The sequence below is a fragment of the Ochlerotatus camptorhynchus genome, unplaced genomic scaffold (genome assembly GCF_037179485.1).
Source record: "Ochlerotatus camptorhynchus isolate MF236.1 unplaced genomic scaffold, CSIRO-AGI_Acam_v1.1 ptg000266l, whole genome shotgun sequence".
Classification (NCBI taxonomy): domain Eukaryota; kingdom Metazoa; phylum Arthropoda; class Insecta; order Diptera; family Culicidae; genus Ochlerotatus; species Ochlerotatus camptorhynchus.
The window spans coordinates 2,328,417-2,346,273 of record NW_027040756.1 but is presented as its reverse complement, the minus strand read 5'-3'; the positions used below and the strand labels follow the sequence as shown (position 1 = coordinate 2,346,273).

Here is a 17,857-nt window from a genome sequence, read left to right as displayed (position 1 = left end):
CGATAGGAAGTTGAAGTTCAAGACTATTGCGAACGAAAAAAGAAAAAAACAGTGAATCAAACGAAAGAAACCAGTGAATAATTGAAACAAACAAACAAACCATCGAAAGACGGCACAGAAAATGAAGTTCAATTACACGGCTGTGATAGTGACCGTTGGCGTTCTGCTGGCGGTGGCGGCACGAAGATGTCGAGCAGCGGCCTGGTACAGCAATCAGACTGATCTGGATCACCGAGGCGGGCGCTTTTTGTTCGATGCACTCTTCGGCATTGATACTGCCGGCTTTTCGCTCGATGACGACGGGCCGGATTTGCCCAACGAGGTCAAGAGCTGTGATTGTGGTGAGTTGAAATGGAGCATTGTTTTATCTCGCTTTAGCAATTTCAGAAGTTTACTGGGATGATTCATGCTAGATTTTTAAATCCACTGCACAGTGGGTCAGGAATTAAATCAAGCAGAAAAAAAATATTATTCTCAGGGATTGCATCCAACAGAGTTGACGTCTTCAGTGAAGTTTGTTGAATTAATTAGGACTAAAATTAGGTAGGTACACATAGTTCAAGTTTTGGCCGCAAAGATGGTGCAGCGATACAAACTTTGTTATTTCATAAGATAGAGGTTTGCTGTCTCGGGTAAAATTGTAGAACGTAAAATTTTTTAAAAAAAATGTTGGACACATAAAAGCTGCACATCTTCAAACAAAGGGTAATGGATGTAATGTCGGCCTATACGCCCCTAATTTGGGTCCATACATAAATTCAGCAATCGACTAAATTTTCAATAGTGACCAAACATATCCATTAGTACTGTCCCTATGACACGTTCATCTAGATAAAATTGATAAATAGCAGATTTTTAGCTATGGGGCCCAATCTTAGATCCATAGGCTAATATTAAAGCCATTTCCCCTACATGAAATTTTTTTTAAATTTGCCTGAAATTCACGTTTTAATACTGTATTTTGAACAATCGTTCAAAAGAATACTTTTATCATGTTTCCTCGATTGGTACTGATCAATCCAATCTTTTCCATATGAATACTAATAATTTTAGAGTACAAAAAAATATATAAGGGAAATAGATCTAATGTTGGTCTGTGCATCTAAGATTGGGCCCATCGCTGAAAATTTGTTATTTATCAATTTTATCTAGATGAACGCGTCATTGGGACGGTACTAATGGATATTTTTGGCCGCTATTGAAAATTTAGTCGATTTATGAATTTATGTATGGCCTTTTTTATTTCGTGTTGTCTAAAGGGTGTCCCACATCAAATTGGCATATTAATTTCATTCAACTTCAATGCCATAACCGTACGCTCGCACCTTACGCTGAACTCCACTCATTAGGTTCTATACAACATCTGGCAGCAGCTTCTTCTGTACGGAAACCCACTTTTTCTTCATGTCTTCCTCATATTTGAACTCCTTGGGATACTTCCGTAGTGCCTGCGATGCCTATCGATTTGGAAATAGCTCAATATTTTTCGATGGGCCTTAGTTCCGGTGCGTTGGGGGGTTTATGTCCTTGGGTACGAAAGTGACCCCGTTGGCTTCGTACCACTTCAGGACAACATTTGAATAGTGGCACGAAACTAGATCCGGCCAGAAGATCGTAGGGCCCTTGTGTTGCTTTAACAGAGGAAGCAGACGCTTCTGAAGACACTCCTTGAGGTATATCACCCCGTTTACAGTCCCGGTAGCTACGAACAGCGCACTCCATTTGCCACATAAGCAAATCGCTTGCCAAATCATGTATTTCTTGGCAAACTTTGAAAGTTTCTGCTTCCTTACTTCCTCCGGAACATCAATCTTGTGCTGGACGGTGAAGAACAGTAGCCCCGGAAGCTGCCGGAAGTCCGCCTTGACGTAAGTCTCATCATCCACCATACGGTGACTTTCCCACCGTATTTTGCCGTTCGTCACGAATTGGAGCCTTCTACACTTTGTACGTATGCAGCCCTTCCCGGTTCTTGGCTCTCTGAACGAAGACTTGGACAGATTCAACTTTTTGGCCGCATCACTGACCGTAGCATCGGGATTCCGCTTGAACGCTTTCACAACACGCTGGTGATTCTGATCATTAATAGAACATCCATTCTGACTGCATTTCTCCTTCCGTTCGATGCTCCTAGTTTCGTAGTAACGTTTAATCATACGACTCACCGTTGACTGCACGATGCCGAGTTGTTTTCCGATTTCCCGATGAGAGAGTTGAGGTGCTTACGCAAAATCAACGACGTTCTTCTTCTTCTTCTTCTCATTCTTCTCCTTCTTCTTATTCTTCTTCTTCTTCTCCTTCTCATTCTCCTTATTCTTCTTCTTCTTCTTCTTCTTCTTCTTCTTCTTCTTCTTCTTCTTCTTCTTATTATTATTATTATTATTATTATTATTATTATTATTCTTCTAGTCATAGGAGCTGTCAAACTTCCACTGTTCAATGGCACACGGTTAGAAAAAAGTACCCAAAATTAAGTTCTTTTCACTCATCTCGGCACTATAGTGCAGGAACCCAAAAGTAGGTAAAGCAGGTCAAAGTAATTATCATTTACTTGTGTGCAGTTCGTATGGAATTTTCCACTGGCTTTTTAACCAAAAATACGTTAGTTGTACCCAACAGTAGGTAAATATGATTATACTCAACGTTGAGTTCCCACACTTTACTCCCTGTTGGGTGGTTTTGCTCCTCCGTTTTTGACAACATTAGAAGGAGAAAAGGAGACAAACTAGTCAAAAGTAGGTAAAAGTGAACTGGCCGTTGGGTACTTTTTTCTTACCGTGCACAGCGTATTCGCTATAAAGCCAATTCGCAACGTTGCTTTTCGGGTGGCGCCATTTTTTACAACTTTCGAAAATCTGACAGCGATAAAAATACAGCGTAAACAATACACTCTAAACTACTTCTACTAGAGAAAATACCCACGTGTTTTCCGTGATGCAATTTGTTGTGGGACACCCTTTACGCTTTCGACTATACCACCAAGCTGTTTATTCAGAGAAAAATTAGCAATTGACAATCGTCACTGACAGCCAATGCCAATAAAACTCTGAACGAAAACCATTCGCAGAAGGCTAAAGGGCGAACACAAAATTATTGCAACACCAAAAATGTCATGCCAATTTTCTTATAATGTTTAGAATCAAACCAAAATTTTAGGGTAGTTTTATACATATATTTACTTCAAAAATCAAAAGAAAAGTTAATCGATGGAGCCTTGAGTGTAAAATTGAACGCAATTTCGCTTGATGCCCTCCATCAAAGTCTTTACAGTGTCATCCGGTACCAGTTTCTCAGTTTTTTTTCCATTTTCTTAACATGTCCTTCTCGTCTTTGACTGTCTTCTTGCTCTTCCGAAGTTCCCGCTTCATTATTGCCCAGTACTGCTCCACCAGGCGCAGCTCCGGACAGTTTGGCGGATTCATGTCCTTTGGAACAAAATGGACAGAATTGGCCTCATACCACTCCAGAACACTTTTAGAATAGTGGCATGATGCCAAATCTGGCCAAAATAGCGGAGCTTCGTCGTGCTGCTGCAAGAACGGCAAAAGGCGCTTCTCGAGGCACTCAGATTTGTAGATCTCGCCATTTACTGTGCCCTTTGTCACGAAAGGCTCACTCCTCAGTCCGCAAGAGCAGATGGCCTGCCAAATGAGATATTTAGAGGCGAACTTCGACATTTTCTTCTTCTTAAATTTGTCGTCCACATCGAACTTGCTCTTGCCGGTGAAAAACTCCAACCCCGGAATTTGCTTAAAATCGGCTTTTATGTACGTTTCGTCGTCCATCACACAGCAGCCATATTTTGTCAGCATCTTCTCTTAGAGCTTCCGTGCCCGAGTTTTAGCCGTCGATTGTTGCCGCTCATCGCGGTTTGGGAAGTTCTGTACCTTGTATGTATGTAGTCCAGCTCTCTTCTTTGCATTCTGGACGTAGCTCTGCGACATGCCGATCTTTGTAGCCAAATCACGGCTTGAGACGTTGGGATTTGCTTTAATCATCCGCTTCACCTTTCCCTCCGTCTTTTTGTTCTCCGGTCCCGGTTTTCTTCCAGCTCCTTTGCCGTGGTCCAACGTCAACCGCTCCTGGAACCGCTTCAACACTCTGGAGACGGTTGAATGGTGAATGTTCAACATTTTTCCCAACTGCCGGTGCGACAGGTCAGGAAATTCCAGGTGTTTGGAAAGAATTTGTTCTCTCAACTCGCGTTGGTTCACCTCCATTTTCGTTGAATCGAAAAACACGACTTCGAGTTTGACAGCATGTACACAATACACATCAATGAGAAAGTGTGCAAAATTTGGTTGATTTTTACCCAATGGTAAAAAAGTTATGTCCTGTTGAATGTGTCACAATAATTTCGTGTTCGCCCTTTATGTCCTCATAACAACGCGAAAAGCATCACAAAACATCAATAAAACTATTTTGGTTCGGAATAAAAATCGTAGATAAATTAAGTTTTTGTGCGGATTTATAGCGTGTTATCCCCGATTTGCATCATTTAGATGGAAGAAAATAAAGATTTAAAATATTTTAAGTACAAAGTGATGCAGTCAATTATCGAGGTGACAATCCAGTCGCCGTACAATCAAATCATGCCTAAAAATATACCGAAAGTTCATCCTGCATTCTAGGCTGCCATCTAGTTGGATTAGGAAAGTCAACACGTTCGAAGCTGTCAACCAAGCCATCTAGCGGGTCAGTGGAAAATAGTTAATTTCGTCCTTAAACGGGCAATAAGCGATATTTGTTGCTCTCAAACTTCCGAAATATATTTCATGGTAAAATGCTTGATATTCGGGACCAACAGAGTTCTTTGATATCCGTTGAACCTCTCTTGAAAGAAAATGAAGATTAAGAATCAGATATAATTGATCCGGTTGTGATTACATATTAGTGTCAAATATGCCCGAATCTATGTGTCAGAATGCGTCTCAGAAGATATTTTTTTTTATTAGATCTGGATTTTATAAAAGTTTGGAGTCTTTAATTCATTTAATAATATGTTTTTGTGTCAGTGTTTGGAATGTATGACAGCTGTGGTGATGATGATGATGATGATGGTCCCACCGCTTACCCCTACAGAGCTTTGAGCTGGACGATTTATCTTTAATATAATTAAAGATGACATTTTAACCAGGTTAGCAAACAAAATCGAACTGGTTTCAGTTACAGATATAAATTCCCTCTAGATTTTACAGTTGCTTCACAGCGATATAAATGTGGAAAAGCTCAGGCTTCTACCTCTTAGTTCGCCTTTTTGTCCACCTAAAATATTCATAAGTATTACAAGCGATCAAGAGTTAATGAACAATCAGCAAAGCATCCTATTACACTAGCAACCCCGCTATTTGATGTTATCATAATTTTCGGCAATGTCAGGAATGCTCACGAACCCCTAACATTTGCCTGAAAACTTACTACTAACTCAAGGTATCTTCCAAATAAGCTTCAAAATTGCATTTTTTTTTTAATCAAATGTTAAATTCAGTCCTTCATATCCGTAATACGCGCGCGAGGCTCAAACCTTTGTAGACTTCTTTTTTTAAATCTACTACCAATAAATCAAACATTAAAAATCCATCATCACCATCGTGGCGAACAGAAAAAGTTTTTGCAGTGCTACAATAATTATTAAAAAGTCGTTATGACAGCTATGCATATAAAATAATCTGTTAGAGATAACTTCGGCAAGATACATAATTTTAAAAAAATCTCTGGATAGTTGTTCAAAAGACAGATTTAACGTAAGAAATACAGTGTCTTTTAAATTCTGTAAGTGTTGCTGAACGTTTGATATGTCTCTAGGCATCGAATTAAAAACATGTATTACTTTAAAATATAATAAATTTATTAAAGCACAAGTCAAGAAATGTGGTGTTCTTATTTCAGCCGCGTTTCTAGTATTATATTTATGCAAGTCACTTCCTCTTTCAATATGATCACACAAATATCGAGGCAGCAAACCGTTCACTACTTTAAAAATGAACACCATAGTCAAATGTACATCAAAGTTGAGGGAGTGAATTTATCACATCTCAAAATCAAACGCATTATTTTATCCTGCAAGCGCTGTAATCTCGATATTTGTGTTTCATTTTCCAGAAATAAAATGGAAGGGCAAAAGTCTAGATGAGGAGAGATGATTGATTTGTCGACACGTCGCCAGTCATTAATATACATAATAAATAACAGGGGCCCTAATACACTTTCCTGGGGCACTCCAAGGTTATTCCCCACGGGACCGGAAACAGAATCATTAAAAATGGTCCGTTGAGTTCTGTCAGACAAATAGCTTTCAAACCATTTATATGCAGTACTCGTAATTCCAAAGCGCTTGATCGATCTTAACAATAAGAGCCTAGAAATTGTTTCAAAAGCGCGTTTAAGATCCAAAAAACAGCAACAATCGTATCTTTACACTCCAAGTTATTTTTTCACTTCGCTAATACCAAATTCAACGCGGTTTCACAAGAATGACCTTCCCGATATCGCGATTGTTCTGGAATCAACAAACTATTATTATTTAAATACTCCAACAGCTGGCCTTTAACAACAAGTTCTAAAATTTTCTCTAATGTGTGCAACATGTTTATGGGGCGAAACTCATCGGTTTTAATCGTTCCAGCAACTTTTTGAATAGGAACCACTAAGGATTCCTTCCAAATTTGTGACACATGTCCAGTTTGTAATGATTCATTAATAAGGTCCAGCAAGATGTGGCCAATGACATGAAAATAATCTTGAATAACTCTAGCATTAACGTTATCTACTCCAGCCGATTTTCCTAATGAAAAACAAATTACTCTAAGTTCATCTAATGTAATTGGGTGAAAAAATTCAAATCTACAACTACTTCTAACTGGTTGTTTTATTTCGTCAGGTTTATCGACCAATTAAATGGATTGATTTAATTAACAAAACACTGTCTACAAAATAATCATTAAACTTAGCTGTAATTACTGGTTCTGACTGTTCTAATGTGCCATTAAAAGTTATGGACCGCGGTTTGCAATTCTTCTTCTTCTTCGCATTTCAAGCTTAATGCTTATCGCATTTTAGCTTATTGCATGCTCTCAACTTAGTGTTCAATTAATAACTGTGGAAGTGCAGTTATTAATTGAGAGCTTTCGATGCCTGTACCATTTTTGCATTAGTATAATTGTGTGGCAAATACAATCATACTTTATGCCCAGGGAAGTCGAGAAATTTTCCAACCCGAAAAATTCCTAGACCAGACCGGGAATCGAACCCAGCCACCTCCAGCATGGTCTTGCTTTGTAGCTGCGCCTTTACTGACTGAGCTAAGGGAGGCGGTTTGCAATTACTAGGTTTTAATAAAGATTTCAAAATTTTCCAAAACTCTTTGCTGTTGTTTTGATGCTGATCAATCTTCCTTTGAACATATTCACAACGAATTTTCTTTATCGATTGCGAATACTTATTACGCGCGATTGTGTACCTAGTACAATGATTGTCATTATTTGATATACAAAACTTTTTGTACCATTTGTCCCTTTTCCGTTTAAGACGCAAAAGATCCAAATTGTACCAGCTGTTCGAGTTCTTCAAAGAAACAAACTTTTGCTCATCTAGTTGATTGGTACACGTTTTCAAAGCGTTATTAACAACAGCTGTAGATTCATCTAAGTTACCGGCCGCGAATGGAAAATCCAAGCTCCTATCAACAAGATTCGAAACAGCTTGCTTCGAATATTTCCTCCAGCACTTCAATTTTACAAAACTATCGTTATCGTTAACATGGTCTAAGACATTAATCACTAAGGTCTCATGATCGGTTATTTTCAAATCAATATCCGTAACTGGAACAAATGGAATCAAAATTGGAATAAACGTGGTCAATTAAAGTTCTACTGTGCCTGGAAATACGCGTATAAGGGGTGATACGGTCAAAATTTGGTCAAGGGAAAACGCGTGTAAATCGGTGAAATCGTTTATTTAAAAAATCAAATTAAATTTCTTTTTCAAGTTCAATTAGTATAAAATTCAGGAAAAATATTCAGTTAGGCTTCCGCTTTTCCAAATCCCAATTGCCGGGCCTTACGCTTGACCCCTGCCATCAGATTTTGTACAGCCACCTTGTCCACCTTCTTCGCCGCAGAAAGCCAGTTTGCCTTGAACTGCTGCTCGCCCTTAGCAGTTTTTTTGGTCTTCTTTAGGTTCCGCTTGACAATAGCCCAGTATTTCTCAATTGGGCGGAGCTCTGGCGTGTTGGGAGGGTTCTTGTCCTTGGGAACCATCTGCACGTTGTTGGCGGCGTACCACTCCATGGCCTTTTTACCGTAATGGCAAGATGCCAAATCCGGCCAAAACAGTACGGAACAACCGTGTTTCTTCAGGAAAGGCAGCAGACGTTTATTCAAACACTCTTTCACGTAAATTTCTTGGTTGACAGTCCCGGAAGCTATGAAAATGCTGCTTTTCAAGCCACAGGTACAGATGGCTTGCCAAACCAGATATTTCTTTGCGAACTTTGACAGTTTCATGTGCTTGAAAACATCTGCTACCTTTCCCCTTCCTTTTGCCGTATAAAACTCCTGTCCCGGAAGCTGCTTGTAGTCGGCTTTGACGTAGGTTTCGTCGTCCATTACCACGCAGTCAAACTTCGTCAGCATCGTCGTGTACAGCCTCCGGGATCGCGCTTTGGCCGTCGTATTTTGTTTATCATCGCGATTTGGAGTCACTACCTTCTTGTAAGTCGATAGTCCGGCTCGTTTTTTGGCTCGATGCACGGTTCTAGACGATACACCCAGCTTATTTGCGGCATCTCGGAGAGAGAGGTTAGGGTTTCGCTTGAAACTACCGGCAACTCTCTTTGTCGTCTCAGCGGCTTCCGGTTTTCGATTTCCCCCCGATCCAGACTTCCTGGCTGTCGACAAACGTTCCCCAAACACTTTAATTACATTTGTAACGGTTGATTTGGCAACTTTTAGCGATTTTGCCAACTTTGCGTGCGAGTAGCTCGGATTTTCGCGATGCGCGAGCAAAAATTTGATACGCTGCTCTTCTTGCTTGGACGGCATTTTGACAACTGAAGAGTGAATTCCAAAATCAAAATAGGAGCAATATTCTACACACACGCACACCTTCAAAATGAGGGGTGTTCAGGTTTTTTAAATGCAAAATTGAAAGAAATACGTCAAGTTGATATTGACCAAATTTTGACCGTATCACCCTTTAAATTTGTATTAGTTGATCGCCCTTTGAAGAAACCATGTTGCATGTTAGTGATTGAATAGTTTTTCATTGACAATCGCTTCGAAAAGCTTTGGGATACAGGAAATAATAGCAATTCCTCGGTAATTTTGTATGTCAGATGTTTTGCCACTTTTGAAAATAGGCACTAGAAGAGAGCTTTTCCATGTTTTTGGGAAGATTCTAGAATCTAGTGACATATTGAAAAGCGAGAATAATGGAGTTGTAAGTTCCAGTGCCAGGCTCTTCATAAATACTGGTGGAATTCCGTCTGGTCCAGAGCCTTTGGAAGCATCCAAATTGTTCAAAGTTGCCATAATATCCTGCACATTAACTTGATTAACTTGTATATCACTAATACATTCTGGGATGAAATTCAAAATAATCACGATCACGATCATCTTCTGAAAAAGAGGTGTAAATTTCTTGGAAGGAAGTAGCAAATAGATTGCAGATATCGGCTGCGTTGTCACCAACCGTTTCATTAAAATGCATTTTTGATGGAAAATTGTCTGATTTTAATTAAGTTTTAACGTAATTGAAGAATTTTTTTGCACTAGATTTTATTTCGAGTTCGGTTCTTGAATTGTGCTCCTCAAATGCAATATCAATTGTCATATTTATCATAACAAATACGCAAATAGTTTGCCAAATTTTCATTGGTGCCTTGCTTTTTATAAGCCTTATGTGCCTTATGCTTTCGATTTTTTAAGTTTATAATTTGACTTATACCAAACAGGATGTTTTGAGTTACTTTGACGTTTTCTTCTTTTTAATGGAACTTCTTCAAATGTTATTTCAAATATTATTTTGTAGAAGACGTCAACAGCAGTTTCAACATTTTCTTCATTCCAAAAAATCGTTTGCCAATTTATGTTACTTAATCTAAATTTAATGTTTTCGTAATTTGCAGAATGATAATTAAAAACCTCTTCATACTCACAACCGTGGGGTCCTTTATATTCATGCACAAATAAAGAAAATTCGATTGCTGTGTGAAACGCTTCGTTTTTCCATAATGGATGAAGTGAATCGGTTACACAGAAATCTTCCTGAACATTCGTCAATAACAAATCTAAATAGCAATTTTGCTGATTTTTTATATGATTTATCTGGTTAAGACCTAAACAAGCAGTTTTGTCAAAAATAAACTGAAGTGTTTCATTTTCCCCAACGATTGGAAGAAAAATAGTATCATTTTCAGAGTCTGGAATGAAGTCAATAGTAATTCTTGAAATTATGATTAGTTTCCAAAAGTTTCGTCAACATTTTCCAAGCACCATAATTTGTGTTTTCTTATTTATCTCATATCATACTTGACTTTCTCCTAATTTCAGGAAAAACCTTGAAAAATTTCTAGAATTTTCCTAAACATTCGTGGGCAAAACAAAGTTCCCAAAACTACCAGTGTGTTATCAAATCAAAACCCCGCAATATGAAGCCCTTACTGTGCTAACCAAAGCAATGGCGCAACGGACTTTTGTTTCTTCGAGGAACTCGGTCCTCCTTGTTAAGTCACAAGTACTAGGCTAAATAAGGGAAAGATTATGGATATGATGATAGTTAAAATCAAAAAACAAAAAAATTAAGATACATAACTATGGATCAGTGATGGAAAAGTTCGCGAAAACTCATTATGACTCATGAACTTTTCCCTTGGTGAACTTCGTGAAATATCGCGAACTTTTCCAACACTGCTATGGGCCTCCCTTAGTTCAGTCGGTAAAGGCGCAGCTACAAAGCAAGACCATGCTGGAGGTGGCTGGGTTCGATTCCCGGTCCGGTCTAGGAATTTTTCGGGTTGGAAAATTTCTCGTCTTCCCTGGGCATAGAAGTATGATTGGACTTGCCACACAATTATAACAATGCAAAAATGGTACAGGTATGGAAAGTTCACAATTAATAACTGTGAAAGTGCATCTAGAACACTAAGTTGAGAGCACGCAATATGCTAATATGCGATATGCAATAAGCTTGAAATGCGAAGAAGAAGAAGAAGAAGAAGATGGATTAGCTTTATGCGTTTTACTCAGAATACCTCTGGCGTTTTACAAATCATTACCAATTTGGATTCTACGATGCTGTTCAATTCATGCTGGAGGTGGTGGATTTGTGATATCATTATGACTACTGTTAAGCATAAAATCAATCGCCAGCATAAAAGAACAGCAACCATAAAAATATATGTGGAATGATGCAAATGTGGTTCTCGTTCAAGAAACCTTACATTCGTAAAGTAAGCTTTTATTAAGGAAGCCTCGTGAACCCTACCTTTGCTACTTTTAGCAAAAGTGGAATGCCAAACTCGCTACGCAAATATTTGAAATAAGAACCAGATATGCTTGTGCTGTTACAATTGATATTACCTTTGGAAACCTTAATAGGCAATACGTTTACTGTTTCAGTGCCAGATTTTTACGTTTATATCAGGTTCTTGTTTTAGACGTTCCCAAGAACTCATGACATTACTGCCGAAAGTGTTAAATCAGTCCAGAAAAATTAACACTTTTGGAAGTGAGTCTATCTTTGAGTGATTCAACATTTTCGCTACAGCCGGCGCCGGTGGTGAAGTGGTAAGCGTGACTGCTTTCTAACACCCCGTTCAATCCCAGCCGAGATCGGTGGGATTTTTCTGAGGCATAAAAATCTCTGGTCACGTCTTCCTTCGGGAGGGAAGTAAAGCCGTTGGTCCCGGCCCATATGTGTTGATGAATGGATGCGATATCCTCGCAGGTGTGGAAGCTGCCTTCCTGCACATTCGATTGTCGTCAATGGATGGCAATCGATGTCCGTCGGTGATTGGCACTAGATTGCGGAACAGAAACCGACGTTAAATAAAGGAAAGAAGAACATTTTCGCTACTGAACTCAAGTTTTTCTGAAGTTTTTGAATATGTTATTAGCTAAATACACGGATCCAGTGTTTCCAAGTTTTTCGAAGTGATTTAAAACTTTTGTAAAGTTCAGTACTGTTCGAAGTTATTCTGAGATGGTCCTGTTGGCAGTGACGTAATTCTATCTGTTCGCATTATATAATGGTGTGACATTGTCACTTAAGAGCTCAGCAATGTTTACAATATGTTTGCTTCTAACACCAGCAACTTCTTTCTCTGACGTTTTGGAAACTTGATGTCTTGGGCAAAGTTGTTTATCTTGACAAAATGAACAGCTCTTTCAAAGACGTAAAATTTCCACAGTCTGCTGGTCCCAAGTTATATGGAGTTAAAGAAAAGTTATATGGAGTTAAAGAGAAAACCATATTTTTTACATTTTTTTTCTTTAACTCTATATAACTTGGAACCAGCAGACTGTGGAAATTTTACGTCTTTGAAAGAGCTGTTCATTTTGTCAAGATAAACAACTTTGCCGAAGACATCAAGTTTCCAAAACCGTCAGAGAAAGAAGTTAGATTGTGGCACCATCTTTGCGGAAGAGTTTTGAACTATTTGTTTATGTCAATAGATGGTCCTTATTATGATGGGAAATTTTGCCGAAGACACCAAGTCGCGGAAATGCTTCGTTTCGGAGTTATTAATTTTGCTCCGCTAGGTTGCATTCCTGGCCCAGTATGCATAGGATGAAAGCAGAACAGAAAAGCATAATGCATGATTTTATTACGAGAACTATTTTCTTTTTACAAGAACAATTCAAGCTGAACTTTGCATTAGGTCCTAAGTAACATTGATCGATTCCCTTCGTCGACTTTCTCTTTCGTTAATAACTTATTTACCGAACCGTTTCTTGATGTGTATGTCGTATTGGATGCTAGATAAAAGCTTCTTTTATCGATTTATGTGCTGAAAATACCTGGGAATGTCTTTACATGACCGTGGGGTTGCAAAGAGAAAGTCGACGAAGAGAATCTGTCAATATTACTTAGGACCTAATGCAATGTTCAGCTTGAATTTTTTTTTTTTTTATTTGAGGGCAAATGTATATTCCTGTTCTACGGGTGCAACCGATGAATTTTACAAACATTTGGAAAAGTTTTGAATGGTACATTAACCTTTATGAAAAGTTATGCGTGATTTCAATCTTTTTGTCCTAGGACTGTCACCATTCCATGTATTTCGACCAAGATTCGACCGTGTCACCCCATGTATATGCGAGCGAGAACGGAAGAATCATGGAGATTGCTGACGTTTTTATTACGCACACTACGTCGCGTATACGTATACACGAAATGTTTTCATGCTCATGCTAACAATTTTGTTGATTTTCTTTGCGCTCCGCTTGGAAGTACCGGAAAGTTTTGATTCTTTTCTATGTTGTAAAAATAAACCGCCTATTTACATTTCTGACAAGTTGCAACTGAATGCTTATAATTGTTTTAAAATAACTGTTTCATGGCCAACAAGTTTTATTGCGCTTACTTATAAAGCAACAAAAGGATTTATTTTTGGGTTTTATAAGGGCAATTCATATTACTTTTTTTTTATGCTTCAAAGCAATCATAAAACCTTTCATAAGTGAAAATAGCACAAGCATCAGTAGGTTTTTTCATTACCTTTATAGGGGTTGTGTAGATAGCTATAAGAATGTTTCATGACTTGCATTGTATATGACCGTCATGAAGCAGTAGGTAATGGTTGCAGCTGCAATAAAACCTTTATAAATTTTGAATATAGCCAAGCAGCTCTAGATTTGTTACTTGGGGTGCAGTCAAATCAGCCTACTGATCATTCTTAATATGAAATTGGTTCCAAACGTAAACAAACCATGCAGGTTTCTTATGGTTTTTTACATTTGGAACCATTTGAGGTGACGATTGTTTGTATTTGACAGCCACATCCCACCCCCGATAAAAATAGTTGTAAAACCAAGGAGCGACTAAAGGAACAAACATTTCTCGGATAATTTTTCTAAAGGACGTATCTGGTTTGTAAACTAAGATTCAAACGCCAATTTCTCGATGCTCTTAGCACGAAAACTAACTAATAATGAGTAATATTTACCCTACCTGATGGTGGTGTTAATTTGCGTGGGAGTGCTAAGGGTTTTGAAAAATTGACACTTTAATCTTTGTTCACAAAACTGATTCGTCCTTTTGAAAAGGTATCCGAGATTTTAAATGATTATATAATTATCCAAAGTGTTTTTATGTTACTTCATATGCGAAGTTCGCGTTTTCAGAGTTGGTTGGAAATGCTAACATGAAGCTTTAGTGTGATAATTTATTAGCTAGAGAATGATCTTTAGAAGAGGGTAGGTGGATAGTTCCGTTAGAGTACGGCAGTATGAAAATTGAATAGAAGTTGAAAATAAGCGAAGGGCCATTAATGCGCGACAGTTTTTGAAGTCAGACGCACATCTTTTGCCTAACCCGTACGATGTACGCGGAGACTTGAAGTATGTCTTCAAGTCTACAGGCAAAAGATGTGCGTCCTCCTTCTGCTTAGAACTGACTGCGGCTGTGGAATGATTCTAGTGACGTTTCATCACTACCTAAAGCCCCACGTTGCGAGAGCATTTCCAGTCGATGCACTATGGGCAAAAATGGGTCCAAAATTACCCAAAATTCAATATTTCAACAGCACGCTGAATTCCGGCCATGAAAAACAACTTTTCCGAAGAGAAATCGTCCGGGGAATCGATTGCGCGTGGTCCCATAGACCGGAGAGCCTTGTAAGTATGTGTTTTGGACCATTTTACCCCATTTTCCCCTACTTTTTGGAGAAAATGTTTTTTTCACAGCTCTATTTTTCGTAAAACATAAGCACTTTATGCATGGTTTTAGAATACTATGTCTTTAAACAACAGTTCATGAGATATTAGGGGAATACGGGGTACACTTTATAGGGGAGTAAGGGGTAAAAGTGAACCCTCGCTAAATTTATTTTAATTCATAAAGATGTTGAACGATGCGATTGTTTGAATGACCTCAAAGGTTGCCTGCAATAATAAGATTTTTTTGACGTAGAACTACGTCTTTGTCGACTATACTGGGGTGCAAGTCAAAAAATATGTGTGGTGAAGGAGTGTTAGGTTTTGAACGCTTGTAACTTTGTCATTTATAGATGAAATTAAAATCCAAATACGCCAATCGATAGGATATTACATTACGAACCTGTTGAAATAAATTTTTTTTTTCGAAATATTAAGGTTAATTGGGGTTAAATAAGTTTTAATTTACTGCTATCTGTTTTAAAAGAGTTTTCACCTTTTTTGTCTGTAAACAGCAAAACGATATATGTAGTGGTTCTCAGAATTTTGTAAAAATTGGTAGTTTTGTTCCTTATCGCAACATATTAGACCCGTATTTTTTTATTTTGTCATTAGGGTGACTATTTATATATTAGGGCGGTAAAAAAAAAAAAAAATTCGATTTTTTTCAAAAATTTATAACTTTTGAACTGTTGGGCCGATGACGAAACTCAAAATACCAAATGAAAGATAATTAAAAGAATTTTTCAGAAAAAAATATTATGATATTAAAAAAAATGGATTTTGTATTAAAACACATTGATTGTATTTTCACTTTTACCCCTTACTCCCCTAGAAAGTGTGCCCCGTATTCCCCTAATATCTCATGAAACGTCGTTTGAAGACATAGTATTCTAAAACCATGCATAAAGTGCTTCTGTTTTACGAAAAATAGAGCTGTAAAAAAACATTTCCTCCAAAAAGTAGGGGAAAATGGGGGTAAAATGGTCCAAAACATACGTTTTCGTTTCTTGCAAGGCTACTATCTTAAATATATATATATAGATCCCAACATTAACAAAATTATAAAATCAACTTTTCTTACAGATCTGGTTATTTTTCGAACATACTAAACATAAATAATTAAACCCATCCAACATATACGCCTGCAAAGTATGCACTACGCAATACATGCTGCCTGCTCAACAGGCGCAATCCGTGCTATGTTAGTAGCTCATTTTCTCACTTACATTTCTGTCTCCTCTCTTATTCTCTCCAACCACTTTTCGAACAATCTCAGAGTGCGGAACAGCAAATCAAGAGACTCGTATCGTCGGAGGACGACCAACCGGCGTCAATCAATATCCATGGCTAGCGCGGCTGGTTTACGATGGCCAATTCCACTGCGGGGCAACGCTTCTTACACGGGACTACGTACTCACGGCGGCACATTGCGTTCGGAGGTTCCTATTCTACCACTCAATTAAGCATTTCTCCGTCTTTCAAAGTTGCTAACAGGGGGTCATTTTATTGCAGATTGAAACGCAACAAAATCCGAGTCATTCTGGGCGATCACGATCAGTTTCTCACGACCGAGACGCAAGCGATCCAACGAGCAGTGACGGCCATCATCCGCCATCGGAGCTTCGATCAGAATTCTTACAATCACGACATCGCTCTACTAAAGCTGCGAAAGCCGGTGGATTTTACGAAAACCATTAAACCGGTATGCTTGCCGAAGGACCGAAGCGAACCCGCAGGACTGACTGGTACCGTCGTTGGGTGGGGTCGCACGGCGGAGGGAGGTTCGCTTCCGGGGATCGTTCAGCACGTGGACGTTCCAATCCTAACGCTGGACCAGTGCCGGAGTATGAAGTATCGGGCTTCGAGGATAACTTCCAATATGGTGAGATTTGAGATTGTGGTGAGTTTTCAGGAATTAATCATAAATGTGTTATCTATCATTGTAGTTGTGCGCGGGTAAAGGGAAGCAGGACTCCTGTCAGGGCGATTCCGGAGGCCCATTGTTGGTGCGGCATGGTGACAAACACGAAATTGTCGGTATCGTTTCCTGGGGCGTTGGGTGCGGACGAGCAGGCTATCCGGGGGTGTACACAAGGGTCGTTCGATATTTGCCCTGGATAAGAGCCAACATGGATGACACTTGCTTGTGCAGCAAGTAGAGAAATCACACGAATTCGAAGGCAACCATCAATGGGCAAATGAGACGGAAGAAATAGACAAGATTCAAGTGTAATGGAAGGTGTAAATAAACAGAACGAAATGTGGTTGTTGTGAGAAGTGTAGGTAGAACGAAAGAAATTTCAGGGAATAACATAGAAAGATAAACAGTGTTCACTGAACATGGACCATTAACCACTCTCGGGCCACGGGTGGTTAGAGAGGGTAATTTGTAGGAAACGGTTTCTCATGTGGGAGACTAATATGAAACGTGGTGACTTATTTGATGATAAGTTGGGTGCTTCGTACTGCTTCTATCAGCACTCACTACCAGAGAGCGAGTCTTTTTCGACATGATAATGTATGGTGAAATTCACTTTAAATTTAAATAATCAATAATTTTGCACTAATGTACGAAATATTGTTTCTACATAATATCGCTATTTTCGAAATTTGTTTATAGAAATAAGCAATATAGGTCGAGAAATCACCAATTTATTGTTCCCTCCCCTTGGCTAGTTTTTGCACCTTGCTGTTGGTGGGCGGGCTTAATTTCATGCTTTATAGTGGAGTGTTGGAGACGGTAGGTTTATGGTCGGCGTTGCTGCCTCATGCCGCGATAGAATGGCGTCATGGGCAGGCAATGGGGATTACTAAGCTTCCCCTCTCTGATAAACCACTGCATGAGAGAACCAAAGATCTAGTCTAGCAGTGATAGTATCACACTTGTTACTTCTTTAATTGAGAGCCGCGTCGTAGTACGCTTACGTATAGGCACTGACGTTGGGTGTGATACTGGTGGGTTTTGCCGCAAATCACTC

At 38.9% G+C, this 17,857-nt stretch overlaps 1 protein-coding gene across 1 annotated transcript in view; it reads left to right on the top strand.

Annotated features, from left to right (window-relative positions):
- Window positions 1–17,065, top strand: part of LOC135705404 (transmembrane protease serine 9-like) — a 130,055-nt gene extending 112,990 nt beyond the window's left edge. The window contains exons 6-9 of the mRNA XM_065227134.1: window positions 110–341; window positions 16,156–16,318; window positions 16,392–16,761; window positions 16,826–17,065. Coding sequence (XP_065083206.1) covers window positions 110–341; window positions 16,156–16,318; window positions 16,392–16,761; window positions 16,826–17,038 — 978 coding nt within the window. The 3' untranslated portion in view covers window positions 17,039–17,065. The remainder of the gene's footprint in view (window positions 1–109; window positions 342–16,155; window positions 16,319–16,391; window positions 16,762–16,825) is intronic.
- Window positions 17,066–17,857: the final 792 nt, after the last annotated feature.